Source organism: Quercus lobata, chromosome 10 (assembly GCF_001633185.2).
Source record: "Quercus lobata isolate SW786 chromosome 10, ValleyOak3.0 Primary Assembly, whole genome shotgun sequence".
Taxonomy (NCBI): domain Eukaryota; kingdom Viridiplantae; phylum Streptophyta; class Magnoliopsida; order Fagales; family Fagaceae; genus Quercus; species Quercus lobata.
The window spans coordinates 6,492,313-6,518,511 of NC_044913.1; the positions used below are offsets into that span (position 1 = coordinate 6,492,313).

A 26,199-nucleotide genomic window follows, 5' to 3' on the forward strand; every position below is an offset into this window, starting at 1 on the left:
TGGAGAGACGGATCCATCTCCAAAAAATCTTTTATACTTTCTAGGGTAAACAGCACCCCCTTTTTCCCGCCCAAAGAGGCCAGGAGATCACCACCGTTCGATTCCCATCACACCGTTGAACGTGGGAAGCACCAAGCCGCCCGTATTTAATGAGGCCACGTTTCGCCTTCCAACGACTCTAGGAACGTGCCTTGGGCAGGTGAAAAACCTCGGGAATCGCTAGATGACAAGGATTGATGGGCATTGGCAGATCCATGATGTCATCAAAACCCTCCTATCCGTCCGAGGGGACGGATAGCAGGATTTTGAGGGGCTATTGTGGGTCCGAGAGTTCTGCAGTCCGACCCAAACTCTATCTGGGCCCAGGGCCCGTGCCGAGGAGGTACCTTGCCGAAGACAAATGCTCAGTGGCCGAGGTAGCAAGGGGAACGGCTGAGAACTTACCCTGTCCTCGGCATTCCATAGCTTCAACAGGAAGACCAACACCTTGGTGTAGGCAATCCCCAAACAGCCCCCTCAAAGGGATGTGAACGGAATGAGGCCCATAGGGAAGCAGGGTGTGAACTCGGACCAGGGAAAGTGCGGCCGACCCCCTTCAGTAAATGCACCTGCCAATACCCAGAGCTGGTTAATGAGAAAAGACGTTTGGGCGGTGCGAACGTCGGTCCATGCAACTAATAGAAAGTTAGACAGGACAGCTGATGGGATGGATACAGAAACAAGCTCCTACCTGACCTACAAGTGGAGGGTCAGGATCAGCCAAGACGGACTATATAATAAAAAGGAAGGTACGCCAAGAGGGGGGGCTGGAAAAAATGGCCAAGAAACGAGAGCCTCCCAGCCCACCTCCATGAGAAGTACTCTAGGGGTGACGATCATTTAACCTTGTATGAACCCCCTGAAAAACCCACCGCCTATCGATCAAGGCCTAGCCTTTCAAACCCACGCTCTACAAATGATATTGTTAGGGCCGTTTTACGTGCGAACCCGACACTGTTACGGTCCGCCACGAATCGTGACCCTACAAATACAAAATAATTATTTATTCTCACGTATCGCGTGGGTTTGCGACTAATTGAAAATAAAGAGTGGTAAAAGAGAAATGATGATAAATTATCACTTTTTTGTAAAGCTCAAATTATTAGAAAGTGGTGAATTTAATCATTTACTATTAAATAAGTTTGGTTACCCAAATTTTTTCATAATTGTTGATATGTGATGTTGTGATTATTATATAGTAAAAGCTGCATCAGTTGTGAACTCATGTGAAGGTAATATTCCTCCAATTACAAATTGCTAATTTAGAAAGTTCTGAAAAGGTTGTGACAAAAGTCCATAGTATTGTTTTTAACCATCATATTCTAACATTCTTTAAATATGGGTCATTTTCTTCTTTAATTAATAAGCAGATATCAAGCCAATACATAAGATTTTTAACTTTTTTTAATGGAATGAGACGTGGCAGAGTCAAGTCATAATTCAATTTCATGAGATAAACTACTAGTTTTTCTTTCAAAAAGTAAACTATTAAGAAGTTAAAATTTAAAACCCATTATCGTAACTAATAACTAATGATGTCACTTTGAATTTGTAGCGAGGAAAGTGAGTGCAGACTGCAGTGCACCGTTAAAGTTGGATGTCCCAATACACTAAATTTAGATGCTAAACTAGGAAACAACAGAAAATTCTAAAACAAAATAAAAGATCACAGAAAAATTGCATTATTATGAGAACTTATCCATGAATCTCTTAAAAGACAGATCAAGGAGAGTGCAGTGATGGTACAAGATGAAGAGGAATTTTTTTAGACACAACAAGGGCGCTAACTTCACACATGTCCAAGTCTTCCCCCTTAACACTAGGATTGGGCAACCTCCAGTCAAACCAATATAAGAGATTGGCAACCACATATTCAATTGAAGCAACACCGAATGTGTAACCTGGACATGCTCTTCTCCCACATCCAAATGGGAACAATTCGAAGTCTTGGCCTTTGAAGTCAATTGGATTGTCTATGAATCTCTCTGGGAGAAATTCTTCTGGCCTATCCCATACCTCAGGATCCCTATGGACTGCCCATGAATTGACAAATACTCTTGTTTTTGGTGGAATATCATAACCTCCAAATTTCACACTTGTTGATGTTTCTCGAGGTACCATAAGAGGAATTGGTGGGTGAAGTCTTAGTGTTTCTTTGATGACACATTTCAAGTAATCCATTTGAGTAATATCATTCACATCTATCTTTGACTTCTTTCCCACAATTCTTCTCACCTCTTCTTGAGCTCTCTTCATAGTACTCCGAGCTTTGATAAGCTCTGCCATTAACCATTCCAAAGTTGTTGAAGTAGTATCTGTCCCTCCCACAAACATGTCCTGAAATTACAGATAGGAAAATGTTAAAAGGTGCTACTAATTCTGTTATAAAAGGTTTACAAAGTGAGATAATGAATGTTATTAGTATTACTTTAATAACTTAATAAATGAATATTTAAATCACTTTTGAAAATATTAGTTAAAGTTATTATTACAAAATTTTTATAAACTGACGCGATAATGAATGTATATATATATATATGTGGGTCCGAGAGTTCTGCAGTCCGGCCCAAATTCTATCTGGGCCCAGGGCCCGTGCCGAGGAGGTACCTTGCCGAAGACAAATGCTCAGTGGCCGAGGTAGCAAGGGGAACGGCTGAGAACTTACCCTGTCCTCGGCATTCCATAGCTTCAACAGGAAGACCAACACCTTGGTGTAGGCAATCCCCAAACAGCCCCCTCAAAGGGATGTGAACGGAATGAGGCCCATAGGGAAGCAGGGTGTGAACTCGGACCAGGGAAAGTGCGGTCGACCCCCTTCAGTAAATGCACCTGCCAATACCCAGAGCTGGTTAATGAGAAAAGACGTTTGGGCGGTGCGAACGTCGGTCCATGCAACTAATAGAAAGTTAGACAGGACAGCTGATGGGATGGATACAGAAACAAGCTCCTGCCTGACCTACAAGTGGAGGGTCAGGATCAGCCAAGACGGACTATATAATAAAAAGGAAGGTGCGCCAAGAGAGGGGGTTGGGAAAAATGGCCAGAAACCTGAGCCTCCCAGCCCACCTCCAGGAGAAAGACTCCAGGGGTGTAGGAAAACTTAAACTGGTACGAACACCGTGAAAAACCCACCGCCTATCAACCAAGGCCTAGCCTTCCAAACCCACGCTCTACAAATGATATTGTTAGGGGCCTTTTCACGTGCGAACCCGACACTGTTACGGTCCGCCACGAAACGCGTCCTTACAATATATATATAAATTGACATATTAGGTTATAAAATCTATGAAAAAAAATTTGTAGTATCCGAGCATCACTAATTACATTTTAGTAATTAGTGACACATAATTGAGAGAGAGAGAGAGAAGAGAGAGAGAGGAACCATTAGGATTGCTTTGATGTTGTCATTAGTGAGCTCAAAGTCGAGCACGGGATTCTTTTGAAGTTGGAGGAGAATGTCCACAAAATCTTTAGTGCTAGGATTTTCTTCATTACTTTTCATTGTCTTGTGTTCTTCCACAACCTCATCAAAGAAAGCATCAAGTTCTCGAAAAGTGGCTTTCATACTTGGTACTATCCCTGTAAGGACATCAATCCATTTCAAAAGAGGGAAAAAATCTCCCAAACAGAATGCTGTAAATAGCTCCATTATCCTTCTTGATAGGTGCCCAAACCCGCTTTTACCATCACCTTCAAACTTCTGTCCAAGCACACATCTAGAGACTATATTGTTTGCGGTTGCAATCAACATGTCACTTAGATTAAGAGAAGCCTCTTGGAGGCATGACTCACGGATGTTATTGATTAATATTGCAACCTCTTCATCTCTCACATACTGGAAAGATTGCACCCTTTTGAGACTCAGAAGTTCAAGAACACAAATTTTCTTAGCTTGTCTCCAGTACTCACCATAGGATGAGAATGCTACGTCTGTGCATCCATAGAGGAAGATATTGGCAGATGTAGTTTTTGGCCGGTTTGAGAAAATGATATCTTGTGTCTTCATTACTTCTCTGGCCATAGCTACAGATGACACCACTAGGGTTGGAGTATGCCCCAAATCTAAGTGCATTACAGGGCCATACTTCTTTGAGAGAGCTTGAAGAGAACGATGTGGGAATGTTCCTAATTGGTGAAGGTTTCCAATGAATGGTAGCTTTGGTGGGGATGGTGGTAAATTGGTTTTGTCACTTCTAATGTGCTTGAAAACATCAAGAAAAGTGAAGAGGATAAGGAGGGAGAGGAGGGGATTTAATTGGAAGGATAGTTTATGTAGCTCTTGCCATGATTGCTGCAGCAGTAATAGTAGAGCCATTTCTTGTGAGTGTTTTGCATGAGCTCTTCAAGTATATATAATCAATTCTTCCATCACTTGTTAATATGATCAATTGTAATTTGTAGACCATCGCTTTTATTTTTACATATATCATCCACTCACAGTTACATTTATAGAAAAAGTATTGATTCAAGAGTTGTGTTCACATTTTTCAATAGTTAAATATAGTTTTTTTTGGTGTTGTGATTCATATTCTTCGATTAAACTCAATCACATATATTTATTCATTAATATAGTGAAAATAATATTATATTCTTCAGCCATTACAATCAAGTATGATTTTATAAATTATCGTTTTTTATTTAAGAATTTATAAATGGGTTCGGTGGGCACACATTAAGCAATCTATTTTTGAAAACATTTTCTCGAAAATTGAAATGGCTGTCAATACTTTTTTCAATTTTTGAGAAAATTTTTTCCAAAAAAATGAAATTATTATGTGCCCTTAAGGCACACATTAACAAAATCATTTATAAATTATCTATCCAATAAACAAAGTGACAAACTGTTAGTTGAATAATGCTTCTTTTAGAGCATTCCCATCAGGTGTGCTAAATTTGTTAAATGCTATAATATTTGACATTTGGCACACCAAACTCCAAAATATAAGCTTCATCAGGTGTTTTATATGTGCCATTTTTTTGAAACATGCTACAGTACGCTCTCAAATTTGAGAGCGTACTGTTTACCTTTACCATAATTTATATTACTTTTTTATTCTCGCTGGGCCCATTGCCTTTGTCTCCTCATCTCCTCTTTCTTCCCACTGTCTCCTCATTCCTTCATTGAATTGTATCTGCTTTTTCTCTCACCTCATTTCTTTGCTCTCTCTCTCTCTCTCTACTCCACGTCACTGCCTCCCTCTCTGACAAAACCTAGGCCAGAGCATCAAGCCATGCCACGCCACGCCACACGATCCCGATTTACACTTTCAAATCACCGTCCACCAACACAGCCACACAAACCCAACCCACCACATCCACAACAACCCTTGGCCTGATCGCCACGCCACACCACGCCACCAAGCTTGTTGTGCCATCCACCACGTCATTGGAATCTCCCACCATCAGATTTCTCTTAATCGGCCTACAGTGGTGGGTTTTGCTTTTGGGTTTGTTTGATTTGGGATATGGGTTTGTTTGATTTGGTTGTGTTTTTTGCCGTGCTGATCTTTCTAGTTGTTTTTTTTTTTTTAATTAAGGTGGCGTTGGTGGATGTGGGTTTGTGCTGATGGTGGTTGTCGTTGTTGTTGCGGCAATGGTGGCTGTGCCGTTGTTGACGATGAGGATGAGGATGATAGGGAGTAATTAATTTATTATTTTAATGTGTAGTAAATATTATTTTAATGTATAGAATTGAAGTATAAAACATCTGATAAATGGTATGTTGTAAAATGATGTGCTAAAATGATAAAGTAGATTTTTGATGTGTTAAAATGGCATTTTTTATGAGAGAGCTGATGAGAATACTTTATTTTATAAAATGACATGGGAATCCTAGCATGTTTTGCTTGTGCAAGTTTTTTTATTTAATTTTTTTTTTGGGATTGATTGAAGTGTAGAAAATTGTCGGTGGCTGACTAATGGATTGGTTAGGATTGAGATCCAATTGCACCATACAATTAATACATACATATATATATAATTCAATAAATGTTTACATCTCACATGATGTGGCAACTGCATTGCACTGAACCCGAATTCAATATGTTATATTTTCATTTTGTCATTTTATATGATTGGACTTTGAATTATCCGATATTTATTTCTATTAACTATATAAAAAGAGGCAGTGTCTCTACAGTGTCATTTTAGTTTATTGAGCCAATTTGTCGATTACTAAGACCCCAGACTAATGACAATAAAGGATCGTGTTCCTATTTATGTTCCTATTTCATACTGTGTTCTATGTAGTAATTATGGAGTGATTGGAAGGTCTGTGAATTCTCCATCCTGAAACATGAGGTCAGTGCCGAACACTTTTTATAGAATTATACTTTTTTCACCACATGAATACATTACCTCTGCTAGCAACGTATCCTAAAGGGATATTGTCTCTATTGAGACGCCATCATGCCTATCCGAAATTTTTACTGAAGGCTTTCGGATACCTTTGGGTTGCACCGCTGGTGCCTTGCCCTTGTCTGTCGGAGAGGATCTTTTATTATTCATAGTATAGTCTGCAATTGGGTTTTGGGAAAAAGATTATGTCTGGAACAAATATTTTCTTGCAAAGCTTCTTTAAAATTTATTTTTAAAATTCTTTTGCCAATGTCTTTCTATGAAATTCTTTTGAAGTATTTTATATGAAAAGTATATATAATAAAACAAACTATTTTCTGTACACCTTTGTGCTCATGCCGAGTAGTGGTATAAGAGTAATCATAATGAAGTCTTTCAATGTTAGAGGGGCTAAAATCCAAAAACTTTACAAAATTTGCCATGATTCTATTTGTTTTGTATGTATTACTATATGTCTCATTTTGTGAGAATATGTGAAATAAAGCTTCTCCATAAAGTCTTTCATCAACTACTGTAATAATTTGGGGAAAATATATCAAAGACTTATGATTAACTCTATCTGTTAAGAAATTAAATCGGTCTTTATTCAAGAAATTACCACAATTAATATGTTCTTTAATGATTAACAAAATATAATCTGTCAGAGGTCCTTTTATTAAAACATCTGTTATATGAACATCTGAGGATACTATAAAGGGTGTAAGTATGTTATTTATTATAATCTTGTTGGGTACTTCTATCAAACTGTTAGTCCATTTATATTGACTAAAATTTGTAATCATATTTCCATCTTTTATGTCTTTTCAACTAAGTTCTTTTTCACAAAGTGTTTGGACTATTTGTAGGTACCTATGCGCAAAAGTAATGAGAGAATAAGAGCAAATCTCTGAGTAAATCTCTATCTCTGAGCAAATCTCTGTCTCTATATCTTGTTTGAGTCTCTTTATGTCATTATCTATTAAAGGGTCATCAAGTGATATTTCTATCTTTAAAGATGACAAACTTCTTTTAGTTCTATAGATTCTTTCTTTATCAATATCTTTTAAAATAATGATATTATTACGTGAATAAACTTCTTTTGGGATAAAAGATAAGATAAAAGGTACATTGGTTGCAATTCCTTTTTCTATCTCTAAAAAGGGATACATCAAGACAACTTTGGAAGAGAGGTCTTTAACCGTTTCAAAACATATATCGTTAGTACAAATATGCGCAATTTATGATTAATTAACTGTAAAATTTTCACTTCTGCACCTAAGTCTGTCAAAGCAATTTCTGTCAAGGAAAACTCTTTATTAATTACTAGAGTGATTTCTGTATGCCATTTTTTGAAAATTACTCTGTCAGTTAAACTAAAAAAATTATGTTTATTGTTGTCATTATCCAAATTGTCTTTTTCTAGTGAAGGGGGTTCAGTCACTAGTCAAATTTATTATTTTTGCAATATTTTGCTCATTTATCTCTGTGAAATTATCTTCGTTAATGTCTTTTATTTCTTGTTTTACCATTTTTGTTTTTGTCATTAAATCCTGTAGAGTAATCGGTTTTATATCTATCCTATCTTGTTTCATTTTTGTCTTTTCTTTCTTATCTTTAGCTTTTTCTTTCTTTCGATATTCTGTAACATGGTGTCCATATTTTCTACACTTAATACAAGCAATAGGTATGTCTATAGAATTTTAATAGTCCAAACACTTTGTGAAAAAGAACTTAGTTGAAAAGGAATAAAAGATGGAAATATGATTACAAATTTTAGTCAATATAAATGGATTGACAGTTTGATGGAAGTACCCAACAAGATTATAATAAATAACATACTTACACTCTTTATAGTATCCTTAGATGTTCATATAATAGATGTTTTAATAAAAGAAGCTCTGACAGATTATATTTTGTTAATCATTAAAGAACATATTAATTGTGGTAATTTCTTGAATAAAGACCGTTTTAATTTCTTAACAGACAGAGTTTTATTATATCTTTCTCAAATTCTAATTTACTTATAGATTTTATATTTTTATTTTGTCTGTCACATTGTTTTTTAGTATGTCCATATTTTTTGCATTTATGACAAATAGTATTACTAACATGTCTATCAGTTTTCTCATTATCTAATAACTCAGTAGTATTTAAAATTGTTATGTCTCTTTTTCTGCCCATCTTTAAAGGTGTATTTAAAATTGTCATCTTTTTAGTTAATTCTGTCAAGCTATCCGTTTGGGTATATATTATGTCTCTTTCAATTGATTTTAGTCTTTCACCAATTTTTTCCTTTAGACTATTATACTTCTTATCTTCTTTGTTGACTACTTCCACTTTTTCTACTTTTACTTTTACTATACTACCACTTTTTGCCTTTTCTTTTAAACTATCATTATTATTGTTTTTCCTCCCTTTGTTGACTATTTCTCTTTATTCGAGTCTTTCTTTTTCTTTTGCATCTAGCTTCCTATGTAGAGATTCTTCAAGAGTACTATTTTCTTTCTTTAACACTTCTTTTACTCTTTCTTCCTTACTTGTCTCTATTAGGCTCTTTTGTCTTTCTATTTTTTTCTAATATTTCTTTAACTATGCCTTTCCTTATCATACCTCTTTCTTTGTCTTCATTTATTATATCTCTGATACTTTCTATAGTACTTCTTTCTTTTATGAGATTTTTTCTTTTATCTTCTATACATGTTACTTTTTCCTTAATTGGGCCAGTTTCTTCTTCAATTCTTCTGTCGATTGCTTTTAATGTCTGTAAGTTCTTATCTATTTCTTCTTTTGAATTATTATTTATATACCAACTATTTGTCATAGTTTTAGTTGAAGATGATCTATGATGAGGTTCAAATTTGCTTTCTTGTTTCAAATGTGAATTTAAAGCTTTCATTCTTTCATAGAGGTTTAAAAAACTATCACTTTTCTTTTCTACTTTATTATATATAACGGATCTGTCAATATTTTCTAATGATTCTAATTTTTTATTAATTATATTAGGACACACATTAGCAAAATTCTTTATAAATTATCTATCCAATAAACAAAGTGACAAACTGTTAGTTGAATAACGCGTCTTTTATCATTTTATAAAATGACGTGGGAATCCTAGCATGTTTTGCTTGTGCAAGTTTTTTTATTTAATTTTTTTTGGGATTGATTGAAGTGTAGAAAATTGTCGGTGGCTGACTAATGGATTGGCTAGGATTGAGATCCAATTGCATTATACAATTAATACATATATATATATATATATATATTTATATAATTCAATAAATGTTTACATCTCACATGATGTGGCAACTGCATTGCACTGAACCCGAATCCAATATGTTATATTTTCATTTTTTTTTCATTTTATATGATTGGACTTTGAATTATCCGATATATTTCTACAGAACCTCTACAGTGCCATTTTGGTTTATTGAGCCAATTTATTTATTTTTTTTAAGTTTTGAACAGTAGCTACAGTACCAAGAGGCACTGCAGCTACATTTTTTTTTTCCTTTTTCGTTTGTACTTTTTTTCTTTTTATATATATTGTTATACTGGCACAATAAATTTCACAATATTTTTATAATTATTAAGATGTCAATTTTTTATAAGTCAAAATAAAATAATAAAATATGAAACTGTGACCAACCACAACTGAAAATAAATGTTTAGTGAAAATGTTGTGACACTTGTTAGATGAATGTGTAAAAGTTACAGTACTTTTGGTTTATTCAATATATACTTTTATTTTTTTTTAAGTAATCCATTTGTGCTCTTTTTTCTGCTAACTATATAAAAAGAGACAATACCTCTATAGTGCCCCTTTTGGTGTAGTGGGCCATTTTTTTCCCCCAAGTTTTGAACAATTGCTACAATGCCACTCTAGTTTGTTTAAGTGGCACTATAGCTACAGTAGCTACATTTTTTTTTTTTCAGTCTTCCATTTGTACTTTTTTTTTCTTTTAAATATTCATAAGAACCCACATATATATTGTTATACTAACACAACAAATTTCACAATATTTTCACTATTATTGAGGTGTCAATTTCTTATAAGTCAAAATAAATATGAAACTGTGACCAACCACAACTGAAAATAAATGTTTTGTGAAAATGTTGTGACACTTGTTGGGTGAATGTGTAAAAACTATAATACTTTTGGTTTGTTCAATATGTACTGTTCACCGCTCTTTTTTTTTAATTATTATTATTTTTTTCAGTCATCGATTTGTGCTCTTTTTTTCTATATATAAAAAGAGCGAATATGCTCATAAATAATGTTATGAACAGTATTTTTAATTTAGTGACTTGCCTTTTTCCTCCTTTTTATCCTTCAAGTTCGCCAACTTGGTTTGAGCTTATTTTTTTTCTTTTAACGGATCTTTATATGTTTACTTTTTACTTGTAATGTAAGTTTACATTGTATACACACAAAAAGTAGCAAATATTATATATATTTGCAAAAAAAAATTGTACAAATTTTGCAAATGTGTACAACATGTACCAATTTTTATGTGTTTACAATATAAATTTACATTTTAAGTGCAATGTATATTTCTCTCTCTCTCTCTCTCTCTCTCTCTCTCTCTCTCTCTCTCTCTCTCTCTCTATATATATATATATATATTATAAAAAGAGTGAATGAGAAAAGTTATAGTAATTTTGCTACAATAGTTTTGGTTTGTTTAACTTTCACTATTTTGTTGGATTTTTTATTTTTTTTTTGGTGAATGCATAAAGTTGTAGTATATTTGCTATATTATTTTTGGTTTGTCCACAGTAATTTTCATAACACTTTCATAACAAATCAAATATGGTAAATTGTTATTAGTTCTAATTTAAACTTACCAATGAAACTATTTTTTTGCCTACCAATAACAACTTGAAGTAACCTACTATTTATAATTTGTTGTGAAAATGTCATGGACATAACATTTTTTTTGTGTGAAAAATGTTAAGACATCTTGATGTTGTCACAATATTTTCAAAACTGCTGAACTGTCAATTCTTTACAAGTTAAAATAAAATATAACAAAATTATAAAGGTATTATAAAAATGTTGCGTCATTCTGTTGTGTTTTTAGAAATTTTTTGTTAGTTTAATCAATTTTGTTGAGCCAAAATTCATTATTTCACATACAATTTTTTTGGGTTGACTTTTTGTATTGTTTTTCTTTACACACTATTTTAAGTAAAAACACATAATTTTACACACAAAAACAAAAGCAAAAACTTAGGAAAAAAACATTTTTCATCCTTTCTGTTTGGTGTAGTTTACAATTCTTCCTTAAACTTTAAAATCAAACAATTTTTCCCTTAATATTCTGAAAAAGAGCAAATATGTCATATTGTTATTCTCTCAGTTAGACCCCAATGAAAGCTTATGATTCTTGTTAGGACATATGTGTTTCACATGTTAAGAACGTATGTCATGATTTTATATAATTGGCTTATCCTTTGACAAAATGCACTTTACTTGTATTTCGGTAGATTTAAGATGTCTTTAAATACTTCAAGAAACCTTGTTTCAAGATCAAGTATTAAAGTCTTCAAGTCTGTTCAAGAAAACAAGTTCAGAGTGCAAAATTATTAAAGCTCGACAGCTATATCTATCGAGCTTAAGGAAACTGTTCTACATTCGGTGTGCTCGATAGCTACTCGACATCTTCTATCTGTCAAGATTTACTGGCTGCACTATATAAGGCCTCTGTGCAATCCGGAAATCATTTTCTTCGATCTCTCTCTCTCGATACTTCTCTGTTTTCTCTCCCAAAACACTCTCATCTCACTCCAAACTTGTTTCTCAAGGATTCTTCAAGCTTTTTCAAGTTTTTCTTTACTTGGTAAGCTTCTAATCCTTTCTCATTCATGGATTTCATGTTTTGAAACCTAGGTTTTGGAGTTTTTGAAAATTTTTGGGGTTTTTCAAAATTGATGAGCTTTCATTGAAATTTTGGGATGGGTTTTCACTTAAATGAGTTTAAAACCTCATACATTGCATCACATTAGCATCATAATGATATTGTCATGCATTTAGATGTGTGCTATATGTTTGTGTGCTGATAGGTTTGGATTGGGCTGAGCCCATGATGCATTTTCTTTTGCATGTCACATGTTCATGCATTTCCCATGCATACGTACTTCTTTTCAATGTACTTGATATATTTTGAAACTGCTTGGGACTTTTCTGATTGTCATTCTTTCACTTCCTCTCTATTAGTTTACGTTAGTCGTGTCTATGGCACCCAAGCAGAAATCCACTCCAGCCCGGAATTCTCTTCATTCTGGTGCTTCTTCATCATCTAATCCTACTCTATCTCATATACGGTTTCGTGATGATGATGCCTTTAAGGCATTTTCGGAGAACTTTTCTAGACGAGGCATTCATTCGGAATGCCAAGTCATTTTGATGGATTTTGCCGACACTGACCTTCCCTCTGTCATTCACAGTAGGGGATGGGAGTCACTGTGTGACGTCCCGGTCACCTGTCCTCTCGTTCTTATCCAGGAGTTCTACTCTAACATGCACGAGATTGATCATTCAGTACCTCTTTTCTTCACTCGCGTTCAAGGTACGTGCATTCCTATCACACCGTAGCTTGTTGCAAATGTGCTTCAGGTCCCTAGGATAGAGTTTCCTGACTATCCTAGTTGTGAGCGTCTGAGAACTGTGTCCAGGGATGAGCTCATGTCTGCTTTTTGTGAGCGCCCAACTACTTGGAGTGAGTGTCTTTTTACACCATGTCGACCTTTTGCTAAAGGTCCTAGATTCATGAACATGGTGATGACTTTTGTTTTACATCCCCTCTCTCACTATAACTCCATCACAGAGCCTCGTGCTCGATTTTTGTTATCGCTTCTTGAGCATCTTACCATAGACTTTCCTTCTCATTTCATTTTGTCTATTATAGATGTTCATCTAGATTCAATGTCCCGTGATAAACTCATCTTTCCTTCTGCTATCACGAGGATTTTACACCATTTTTCCGTTCTTTTTCCCTCTTCCGACCATTTTACCGTCATGTGTGCCATAGATTACACTACTGTTAAACGTAGCGAGACCTAGCTTCGGTTGTGGCAGTCGGATTCAGCAGCTCCTCCCTCCCGTTCAGCTCCATCCCATTCTGTTCCATCCACATCCGCACCTCCGTCTTTTTCGGGCGATGTGACTTTAGGAGATATCATGGTGCAACTGCAGCGCATGGATACTTGCCTAGATACTCTCTCTACGGAGTTGTATCAAGTGAACGTTCGTGTCGGTCGTATTGCATGGCGATAGGTGTCCATTGATGGTTTTGCTCCTGAGGCTACTCCTTCACCACCTTCTCCCGCGGCTTCTAATTCTGAGGATGAGGATGATGATGATGGTGATGACGATGATGCTTCGGATGATGCTGATGGAAATGCTTAGGGGGAGAGTTAGTATAGGAACATTTTGTTAGGGGAAGTGTTAATACTTTTTGAGGGATGTAGTGAGGATAGTATGTATCTTTTCTTTCTTTCTTTTTAGATATATTACTCTTGTACATGAGGTCTTGTGATCATTTATAGACATACATTATACTTATCTCTTTCTTTATATTGATGTATGTTTTTCTTTCACCTACCCCTTCATGTGTTGTTTCTTTTCTCCCTTTCTACACATGTTTCTTATACTTGTATGCAATCTATTATTTCTGTTTCACACAAAAATGCCTTGATGAGTTTTGTTTAAAGTGTTTCAAAAATACAGGTTGTCAAAATCTACTTGCCATAAATTCTCTTCTTGCAAAGTTTTTCAAGAGTTTGTGTTAGGATAGATTTTAGTGTATTCAACAACTGAATATGAGTTGAGTGATTTATGACTTCTCTCATATGTTCATTTGTTTGTTGTGGTTTTGTCACGAATTGCCAAAGGGGGAGATTGTTAGGACATATGTGTTTCACATGTTAAGAACATATGTTATAATTTTATGTAATTGGCTTATCTTTTGACAAAACGCACTTTACTTATATTTAGGTAGATTTAAGATGTCTTTAAATACTTCAAGAAACCTTGTTTCAAAATCAAGTATTAGAGCCTTCAAGTTTGTTCAAGAAAACAAGTTCAGAGTGCAAAATCATTAAAACTTGACAGCAGCATCTATCGAGCTTAAGGAAGCTGTTCTACATTCGGTGTGCTCGACAGCTGCTCAACACTTTCTATCTATCAAGATTTAAGATTCCCAGAATTCCAATCTGATTTTCTTGGGATCCGTGAATTTGTCTTTGGGCTTTCTTTTCTCCTAACTCTAGACATATAAAAGGATCAATTTAAGGGTCGTCAAAGGGTTCACAAGTTGCACAAGTTTTGAGCAAACTTTGTTTAAGCAAATTGTGATCGGAGACGAAGTTTTTGCCCTATTTCATCTCTTTCTTTTGAAGAAGTTGTTGTGTATGTGCACCGTAGGGTTTTGTGACCAAACTTCTTCTTGATCTTCATCGTGTAAATGAACTGAAGAACTTTGCAACCAACAACCTTCTTAGTTGGTGATTGAAGTCGCGTACTGGGATCTGCGCAATTGGTTAGTCACGTACTTGGGAGTTATGCATCAAAAGGGGAACTGTTACTACAGAATTAGTCTAATTGGGTATTGGGGTAAGGGTTCAACTGTAGGTTGGTAAGGTACTTGGGATTCCTTTACTTGTAATCGCTTGTTGTGATAATAGTGGAGTTTCGGGAGTGGTGACCTGAAAATCACCCGGTGGGATTTTTGCCGTTAGGTTTTCCCCATTCATAAACAAATCACCATATTATTTATTTTCCGCTGCTTAATTAGTTTATTGGTGATTTGTTTGTGCTACCACACGTTTGCATGATAAATTGATTAATTAATAACTTGGCTAATTAATTAATTAATTTCTATCACAATGGGTCATTCAGTTTGTGGCCTATCAATTCTTAAAATATTTTATTGTGTAATGTCTAAACTACTCTTGCTAAATTTTAATATCCTAAAAATTTTCTTTACGTATTTTGAGTTTTAAACTATAAAAATTCTTAGAAAGTTAGAATGATAATATTCGATGACACAAGCTTTTTGTTATCTTTTTTAAAATTTAATTTAATTTAATTTTAAATTTCTTAGTGTAGGGGCGGTTTTTAGGGCCCAGACCCAACAAGTAAGTGGACGTTCTGGCCCAAAAGACCCTAGACAATGAATTTGTAGAGAGCGGGTTACAGAACTAGGGCTGGACGAAGTGAACAATAATTAGTTGTATGCCATGCAACAGTCTGAACGTGAGAATATTTCATTTATGTTCATAGGATACCGATCCAAGGAGACGTATGAGTGCACCTCTTGCTCTGATTAAAGACTACAGAATTCTTTAATCTCTCTCTCTTTTTTTTCCTTCTAAATTTTCCGATCCCTTTTTCATGGGGATTTCCTTCTCTTATATAGCCTCCTTAGATTGATAAGAACCTTACACTTGTTAATCATCTGGACCCTCACTTAAGTGTCTGTCCCATCGAACATCCACCTTATCTTTCTATGAGTTGCATTGACCAATGTAACACTGTTCGCCTGTCTTCTTCACATTAATGCGGCTGGGAAAGTAACTTCCCTGCATTTAATGCGGCAGTTGTGGCTGCCCGCTAGACGTCTTTTCTTTTCTTCCTCCTTCCTGCTTTTTGGGACTTATCCTTATTACCAATATTTGTTTGGAATGACTCCTTATTATGGATAGGGTGCACGTTGGGCTTGTATTTGGCGCGTCCGAGGAGACACTCCTCCTCGGACTTCTCCTTTAAATAAGTATTAGGGTTGGGCTAGCATTTGTTTTGGTGGCCCATTTCTCCCTTTGGTCGTAGTTGGACTCTATATAGGGCCTAAGGCCCATTGTTTGACTTGGGAATTTTACCCTTACACTTAGCAAAACTCAATTGTTTATTATTGGAAGATGATGATATTCGTTATCATTCTTAGAAGTTTTTAGAGAATAGATATATTGTCTTTAGCAAGTAGGTACTAAAAAATTATTATAGTTAAATAAATATTTATATGTTAAATAGCTATCCTAACTTTGTGGTTGATCAAAATTCTTAAACGAATGAGATTAACTTTTTACGACATAATTATCAAAATTCTTAAAATTAATGTCTTTTTTGATTAATGTAAATCTCTATGTACTTTAAAAATATAATGATTCATATCTTTATTTTGTAATACAAATAAAATCTAGAACTGACTTTAATTACTGCAGTACTTTTTTTCAACGACAAGCACGTGTCTTGCACGTACTGCCCTAACTAGTAAGAATATAAAAGAGAATGTGAGAGAGTCCAGTTTAGCTTTTCTGCTTAGTTATCTATACATAATTAAAATACTAGTTAAGAGTTTTGTAATTCAATTAACATATTCTAGTGTTTCAATAAAAAACATACATAATTCAAATTCCCTTCAAGTCGACTATTATTGTATCAAAAAGTAATAATTTAAAAAACTAAATTACAAATAGCACTCTAGATCGATAAGTTTAATGACATGTTGTCCTAATTTCTGTCCAACTAAAATTTATATTTATATTGCTAAGGGAGGTACGAAAATGCTATAATTTTTACGGTTAAAAATTTGGATCATCTTTGATTTTTTCATTCATTGGAAAAACGCTAATTTTTGTTATATATAAATATAATATTTCTATTATATTACATAAGGCAAATCAAAAGTGATTGAGGTTTTTTTTTTTTTTTTTTTTGATAAGAAAAAGTGATTGAGCTTGGCTCCCCACCCTACTGCAAGGAAAATTTTTGGCTGTCACTTCTTCTTTATGTGGGGTATGTAAGTAAGCCGGCACAGGATCTTGTACTTCATCAAATTCGAACCCTGCCCCCTCCACGTGCTTAATGGGTCACAATACCGGTCATTTCATTGATAATAGAGCACTAAGCTCGAAACCTCTTTGGATTTAGTCCGTGAAAAAAATAAAATAAAATTGGCTCTCAATCATGAAAAGTTTTTTTTTTTTTTTTTATAAGAAAAAGTGATTGAGCTTGGCTCACCACCCTACTGCAAGGAAAAGTTTTGGCTGTCACTTCTTCTTTATGTGGGGTATGTAAGTAAGCCAGCACAGGATCTTGTACTTCATCAAATTCGAACCCTGCCCCCTCCATGTGCTTAATGGGTCACAGTACCAGTCATTTCATTGATAATAGAGCACTAAGCTCGAAACCTCTTTGGATTTAGTCCGTGAAAAAAAAAAAAAAAATTGGCTCTCAATCATGAAAAAAATAAAACTGATACGATCAGAATTTTTTCATAAGGAGCAAGAAATAAACACGTGTTTATATATATATATATATATATATATATATAAATAAATATTATAACTTTATTAAGAAGATAAAAAATGATATGTCATGAGTCAAAACAGACTTACTTATAAATAGATTTTCTTCTATAAAAGAATCAATGTTTTTGGCATATACTGAGCCAAAACATGAGCTGGGCAATTGCCCTACCTTTTTAGGTGAGATAGTTGAACACTTCTAAAATCTTGCAGTTTTTGTTGAGTCCTCTCAATGATATTGGCAATAACAACTAGTGGATCACTAGAGCCCATCAAAGCATCGATAACAAGCATCGAACCACTCTCTCCACAACAATGTCTCGGATTCCCACGTCCCAAGGGAAGAGCACTCTCTCCTCCATGGCCTTAACTTTGGTTTCTAGCATTCCCAAAGGCGCAGCAAAGTGTTTGCTTAAGGTGGCCTCCACTCTGCCGACATGGTCACATATGATAGCCCCAAAACCCAGTGTCTGAGAGTGAGCAAAAGTTGCCCCATCAACATCACATATGTTTAAGAAAGCAAAGACAGGATTGTTGGGCTTTGTGAAACCGCCTTTTGTAATTAGGGTTTTTTTAGTGTGGTGTCGTTGCCGTGTTTTTATATGGAGAAAAAATATTGTAGCCCCATGTTTTACTCTGTATTTTTTCCTGATAATAGTGAAATCTTTGCAACTCCGTAGACGTAAGCAAATTGCCGAACCACGTAAATATTGTCTTGTGCGTTTGATTGATTTCTTTGGCGTGTGTTTTCTCTATTTTTTTTTGTTTCTCACAGGTTGGGATTTCAGTTAAATTCCCTACAAAGAGCATTCTGCTGCAATCCTCTTCGAAAATAGTCCATGGGTAGTTATATTTGTATTGGTCACAAACTCACGTAGTGCATGAAAATATTTAACGATCTTATTTTTTTTTCTTAAGTGAAAAACGAATCAAGTCAATAGATTTATAAGAGTTAGTCCCAATCATTTCTTAAAATAATGTCATTATTTTCTAATAAGGTATGGTAAATACAATATATTAGATTTTTTAAATTAAGATATCTATATTTGTTATTTGAAAGTGTTTTAAATTAGGTAAGTTTTTTTTTTTTTTTTTAAGGAAACATAATGCATTTTACGTTTTAATTATTACATAAGGTGAGATATTTTGTAAATAATTTAATGTGTGGTTGGAATATGTTTCTAGTTCTTCTTACAAATGGTTTATCATCTATACGTCTTGAATGACTAAAAAATTAAACAAATATAAGTAATTAATTAATCACTTATATTAGGACAAAAAGTTACAAGACTTTAATAATATAAGAAAATTGTAATTTTATCAAGAACTTACCAATATTACACTAAGAATGTGACATAGTAATTGTCAATTAAGTAGTTTTTTATATTTTTTTTACACAACTCTACTCCCAAAGCATCACTGAAGTGGACCAAATGGACTAAAGTAGACCAAATGGACCGAAGTAGACTGAATTGGACTGGAATAGACCAAACTTAATTGATTGGACCAAATAAACCGAAGTATACCGAATGAACCGAAATGGACCAAAATGCTATGCTGACATAGTTCAACAAGAACGTAGCTGCTCTTCAACTTTTAGATATTAATATATTCGGTACTATATGAATCTTCTTCTTCTTTTTTCCCAGTAAATACAATTTCTTCTCGTGTTTTTTATTCTTAGTAGTAAACACAATTTCTGCATTGTTTGTGATGGTGTTACAAAAAATTCCAACTCCTAAGCTCGTCCAATGAAAGACCAACTAGGGCGAACCAAGCGCATGTAGTGATCATCCTAGGTATCCTTATTGACCTCGTCCGTCCTTAGAAGCATTTAGACGGATGAGCTTCCTTAAAAAGCTCGTCCGTCCTTAGAAACGTTTGGACGGACGAGCTCTACACTTAATAAAGGAAATTAGGCCTCTTTGTGATGAATCGTTTCCAACGATAGTTATGGAAACGATAGTCGAAGAAACATAACTCCCACGGTAGTTATAGGAGACTCCAAATCCTACGGACTCCTTAATAATAGGGGAGTTATGAGATGAATAACCGCTTACATCGACCTATATAAACACTTCTACTTCTGTGAAGAAGGGTAAGTTCATTCTAGACAATATTCCTAGAATCTTAAAATTTCAGATTTCCTGAAGAAAGAAACTAACTTCATCATCGAAGGATTTGTGGCCGATTACCCCGGTTTCCTCTGACTTTTGTCAATTCTTTTTCAGATCCAACATATCATCTTAATCCGCATCATCCAACCTACTGATTTTCTGAGAAACATCAGTTGGCGCCATCTGTGGGAAAAGATTATTTTGTAGTTGTTTTTCTTTTCCGTGACAAAAGGTTGAATGGTACAGACTAGATCGAGGGCTACTAGCCCAGGCCATCAGGGAAGCAAAGACGCTTCAAGCAACCCCATCGCGATCGCCAATCTGCACCGGTCATGCCATCTGTCCATGTGCAATCTATAGCGGCTGCAATGGCGGAGTTAACTCGCCAAAACCAAGAATTAAGAAGGGAGATTAATTTGAGAAGGCAGACACATGAAGAGCATGAAGGAAGAGGACAAACACAAAGTCATGATGATAGAGAAAATGCTGAAATTAGAAGTCAGTTAAGAGGTACCACTTCACGAACGGTGCCAGACTTGAAAGAGGAGATGGACCAAATGAAGAAAGTCATGGAAGAAATGAAAGAGAACATAAGAAGGGCGAATCCTGTAGAAGATTTGGTCCACAGAACTGATTCTCCCTTTACGGCTTCCATCAACGGTCACCCTTTACCACCAAAGTTCAAGTTGCTTTCTCTGGATTCGTATGATGGGACACGAGACCCTGTTGATCACATTGCCACCTTTAAGACCACAATGCATCTTCAAGGTGTTCCCGATGAAATAATGTGTAGAGCCTTCCCTACCACCCTCAAAAGCCCAGCACAAGTGTGGTTCGGTAAAATACCCCCGAATTCAGTAAGTTCTTTTGAAGAATTGAGTAAGTTGTTTGTCAATAACTTCATCGGAGGACAGAGACACAAACGTTCTTCATCCAGCTTGTTAACTATAGAACAGGGGGAAAGTGAAAGCTTGCAGTCCTTCATCACCCATTTTAATAGGGAAGCATTGGTAGTGGACGAGATGGACGATAAGTTGCTATTGGTAGCTTTTCATAACGGACTTAATTCAGATCTGTTCATCCACAAGCTTTACGAACAAGAGCCTCAAACTATGGCTGAACTCGTCCACTCCGCTCAGAACTTTATGAATGTAGAAGATAAAGAGAATTGAGAAAATGGAAGCGAACCGCTACTCTGAAGAAGGGCCCTGTCCAAAGAAGGGATGGACAGATGACAAAAAAGACCGAGATAATAGGAAGACAGGCCCCCCTAGCAAGGAATCAGAATTATATACCCTTAAATGCTCCATTCAATCAAGTGCTCATGCAGATCAAAGATGATCCTTCCTTGAAGTGGCTAGAGGAGACAAAAGGCGATCCTAACAAGCGCAATAAGAACAAGTACTGTCGCTTCCATAGAGATCATGGTCATGACACGGACGAGTGTTATGACCTGAAGTAGCAGATTGAGAATCTTATCAAACAAGGAAAGTTGAAGCATTTCATTGGAAGAGATCATAAAGATGAGAAGTTGAAAGGAAAAATGGAAGAATTATCACGGCCCTCACTTGGAGAGATAAGGGTTATTATAGGAGGGACTTCAGCAGGACAGTCTTCCAAGTCAAAAAAGACGTATCTCAAAGTGGTGCAAAACGTTCAGCTTTCTGCATGATCACCAAGGACGAAGGGGACGGACGAGTCAACTATCTCATTCACTGACGAAGAAGCTGAAAGGATCCATCATCCGCATGACGATGCCATTGTCATCACTTTACTCATCGCAGATATACAACCAGGAGAGTGTTGGTGGATAACAGAAGTTTAACAAATATATTATACTACCCTGCCTTCCAACAAATGAGGTTTGGACGAGATCAACTTCGTCCAGCGTGCTTGCCATTGATAGGGTTTGGAGGAATGAAAGTGCATCCTGTGGGTACCATCACATTGCCTGTAGTGGTGGGGGCATATCCGCAGCAAGTAACTAAGGACGTGAGTTTCCTAGTGGTTGACTGTTCGTCGTCCTACAATGCCATAATTGGAAGATCAACTCTAAATAGTTGGAAGGCAGTCACGTCCACTTACCACCTATCGGTTAAGTTCCCAACAGAACATGGAGTAAGACAAGTGCAAGGAGATCAACTAGCAGCTAGAGAGTGCTACCTGGCCATGCTAGCCATGGACGAACAAGTTCAGACAATGAACATTAAAGAAAGAAAACTTGTGGTGGAGCCCATTGAAGCAGTGAAAGACATTTCTTTGGACAAGAAAAACCTTGAGAGGTGCATTAGGGTTGGAGCAAATTTAGAAGAGGTGGTTAAGAAAGACCTCGTCCGTTTTCTGAGGAAAAACATTGACGTATTTGCTTGGAGTTATGATGACATGCCAGGTATAGACCCTAGTGTCATTACCCACTGTCTAAATGTGAATCCTTCCTCTAAGCCTATATGATAGAAGAAAAGGGTGTTTGCTCCTAAAAGAGACAATGCTATTAAAGAAGAGGTGCAAAAGTTGATCATAGCGAAGCTCATTCGAGAAGTTTATTATCTAGACTAGTTGGCCAATGTAGTAATGGTCAAGAAGGCAAACGGTAAGTGGAGAATGTGTGTAGACTTCACCAATCTGAACAAGGCCTGCCCCAAGGACAGCTACCCGTTGCCTCACATTGACCAATTGATAGATTCTATTGTGGAACACAAGCTGCTTAGCTTTATGGATGCTTTCTCCGGATATAATCAGATAAGGATGGACGACGCAGATCAAGAAAAAACATCCTTTGTCACGAGTCAAGGCTTATTCTGTTATAAGGTGATGCCCTTCGGCTTGAGGAATGCTGGGGCAACATATCAGAGGTTGGTTAACCATATGTTCCGTCCACAAATTGGGAGGAATGTAAAGGTTTACGTAGATGACATGTTGGTGAAAAGTCAGGACGAGAAGAAGCATCTGGACGACCTGCAGGAAACGTTTGACACACTTAGGTAGTATAACATGAAGTTGAACCCCAACAAATGTACTTTCGGAGTATCATCCGGGAAATTCCTGGGGTTTATGGTTTTGCATAGGGGGATTGAAGCAAATCCAGACAAGATCCAAGTGATACTAAACATGGAACCTCTGCAAAATATCAAAGAAGTCCAGTCTCTTACTAGACGAGTTGTTGCCCTTAATAGGTTTGTCTCTAAAGCTACTGATAAATATTTGCCATTTTTTAAGGTACTTAAAAAGGCATTTGAATGGATGGACGAGTGTCAAAAAGCTTTCCAAGACTTAAAAATCTACCTCACCACAGCTCTTTTACTAAGTCCATCTGTGCTGGGGAGGAGTTGTTTTGTACTTAGCAGTCACTCCACATGCCGTTAGTTCAACATTGATAAGGGAAGAAGGAAGAGTGCAAAAGCCCGTATACTACACAAGCAGAGCATTAAGGGGAGTGGAAGGACGATATCCGCTAATAGAGAAGCTTTACATTGATAACAGCCTCTAGGAAGCTTAGGCATTACTTCCAAGCTTATGTCATCAATGTCATGACCGATCATCCGCTCAAGAAAGCATTAAACAAGCTAGAAGCTGCAGGATGACTGATCCAATGGGTTGTCGAGCTTAGTGAATTTGACATCAGATATCAGCCAAGGCATGCAATAAAAGCTCAAGCCCTAGCAGATTTCATTGCAGAGTTTACTCCAAGTTATGAGGACTTAAATGGGGTGGAGAATAGAAAGAAATGGGTCGTCCATGTGGATGGCTCATCAACACAGCATGCAGAAGGAATAGGAGTTGTTTTACTGTCCTCGGAGGGAGATAAATTGAAGCATAAGGTTCGTCTGCAGTATCAAACGACCAACAATAAAGTTGAATATGAAGCCCTTCTTAAAGGGTTGGAGTTGGCTAAATCTGTAGAAGCAGAATCGATACTCGTCTTGGGAGACTCATAGCCAGTCATAGGCCAAGTGAATGGGACATGTGAAGCCAAAGAAGAACGAATGAAGAAGTACCTTAACAGGGTGTTACGCCTTGTCAAGAAGTTTAAGGAAGCCGATTTCGTTCAGCTTCTAAGAGAAGAAAATACTGAAGTTAATACTTTAGCAAAAGAAGCCTCAGTAAGCGAAGTAATAGATGAGTTTGATGAAATTCAATACCTGCCCAGCATAGACTTTCCAGAGATGCATTAGATAGAGGGTGGAGAGAATTGGATGACTCCAATAGTGTCATACTTGAAGAACGGAAAACTTCCAGAAGGAAAAGACGAGGCCAGGAAGCTTAGAGTTAGATTAGCCAGATACGTCCTCATGAACGAGGTACTATACAAAAGGGGGTTTTCACAACCTTATCTGAGGTGTTTAGCTCCAGACGAAGCTAACTATATATTGAGGGAGGTTCATGAAGGAGCATGTGGCAACCATTCAGGAGCCAGATCACTTGTCCACAAGGTCGTCCGTACAGCTACTACTGGCCAAACATGCAAGCTGATGCCAAGGCATATGTCAAGGTTTGTGATCAATACCAACAATTTAGTAACGTTCCTAGACAACCATCAGAGTATCTCACCCCTATGATGGCCCCATGGTCTTTTGCACAATGGGGGTTAGACATCTTGGGTCCCTTTTCGCTTGGGACAAGGCAGATGAAATTTCTGGTAGTGGGTATTGATTATTTCACCAAGTGGGTAGAGGCAGAACCCCTAGCAAATATCACGCAACAAAATGCCAAGAACTTTGTCTGGAAAAATATTGTGTGCAGGTTTAGGGTACCTAGAGTATTAGTGTTTGAGAACGGACAACAGTTTGACAATACACTTTTCAGGGACTTTTATGAACGCTTCGGAATTCAAAATCATTATTCCTCGCCCACCCATCCCCAAGCAAATGGTTAGGCGAAAGTTGCAAACCGATCCTTGTTAAAAATCATCAAGACTCGGCTTGAAGGGGCAAAAGGAGTATGGCCAGATGAGTTACTAGGTGTTCTATGGGTGTATAGGACGACAGTAAGAACCCCTACGGGGGAAACTCCTTTCAAGTTAGCCTATGAAAGCGAAGCAGTCATACCTACAAAAGTGCACATGACCAACCACAGAGTAATGATGTATCAGGATAAGGATAACAAGGAGCAACTCCATTTAAACCTTGATCTAATAGACGAGGTGAGGATGGACGTAGAACATAGGACAACAAGGTACAAAAACCTAATGGCTAGGCAGTATGATGCAATGGTGAAGCCGAGGTGATTCAACATAGGAGACCTTATCTTGAAAAATGTTTCTTTGGCAACCAAGAACCCGGCTCATGGGAAACTAGGGCTTAATTGGGAAGGACTCTACAGAGTTATCAACTATAAAAGGCAAGGATCCTACTACTTGGAGGCCTTGGACGGGAGAAAATTGGAGCATCCTTGGAATGTAGAGCACCTGACGAGGTACTATCAATAAAAGTGATAGCCTAGACGAGTATTACTATGGACGAGCTTGGGGCTTGTTTGTCTACTTACGTTCTACTTATGTTTGATGCTGCTTGTGTGTAATACTACTATTTTATTATTTATGTTGTGATTATGGATGAAGTTATGGAGTTTGTACTTATTAAATTCCCTAAACCTAAAAAGGCATTAGCTTGTAAGTATGTGCCTTATCTGTGAACAATATTTATGTTATGTACAAAATGTTGTGTGAATTTCAAATCTCCATACTATTTTCATTCAAGCTAACCCACAAGGGGGCTAAAAGATTCAAGACGAATAAATTCTCTGGATGTAGAGATGTAACGTCTATAAGTTTTCCTGAGTAAAACAAGGAAAAGCTTAGGCATACTTATCCAAGTCATGAACGAGGGAAAGCCTTATAAAGCATATTCGTCCAAATTAAGGACGAGAATAAAAAGCCAACTAAAACAGTCCAATCTTTGGACGAGTGAAAAGTTAGGCAAAAGAAACTGGATAGTGTAAAACCAGCTTGCAAGTCTTAGGACGACTAAAGCTAAAGGAAAAATACTACCCACAAAGACGAGTTACATTAACAAAAATAACATAAAAAAAAAATATATATATATATATATATATATATTTTCACCGTGGACGAGCCAAAGCTGGAGTTGATATAAATAACAACATTCGTCCACACAATGATAGAAAATAAACTTTCATTCATTAACTAAAGGGTGGATAGCCTACGTCCAAAAACCCTTGTTAAGTCAAACAAACCGAAATGATTGTTTAAGACCCTGTCCTAAAACCATGGACAAGGCAAATGTATTTTGGTTACATAAAAAGGTCCCAAAACCTAGGACCAAACAAAAACCAAAAGAAAGGAAAAAGAAATACAAGGATCACCTAAGTGTAAAAGTCTCGTCTTTAAAAAGAAGGGGAATTAGCATTGGGGTCGTCTTGGGGTGGCTGAGTGCTGGCATCG

The 26,199-nt window shown here is 36.4% G+C and overlaps 1 protein-coding gene across 1 annotated transcript; it reads right to left on the minus strand.

Moving 5' to 3' along the window:
* Positions 1-1,648: 1,648 nt before the first annotated feature.
* LOC115965766 (cytochrome P450 71A1-like) lies at positions 1,649-4,458 on the minus strand. Its single transcript, XM_031085065.1, has 2 exons — positions 3,422-4,458; positions 1,649-2,376 (listed from the first exon to the last, which is right to left on the minus strand). The coding sequence occupies exons 1-2, from the start codon at positions 4,352-4,354 to the stop codon at positions 1,762-1,764; spliced, it is 1,548 nt and encodes a 515-aa protein (XP_030940925.1). The 5' UTR covers positions 4,355-4,458; the 3' UTR covers positions 1,649-1,761.
* Positions 4,459-26,199: the final 21,741 nt, after the last annotated feature.

Bases quoted from the DNA above. Each gene is read 5' to 3' on its own strand.
- LOC115965766 (XM_031085065.1), bottom strand. From the start codon at position 4,354: ATGGCTCTACTATTACTGCTGCAGCAATCATGGCAAGAGCTACATAAA. The intron at 2,377-3,421 runs GTTCCTCTCTCT...CTGTAATTTCAG, and splicing joins ACATCAAAGCAATCCTAATG to GACATGTTTGTGGGAGGGAC.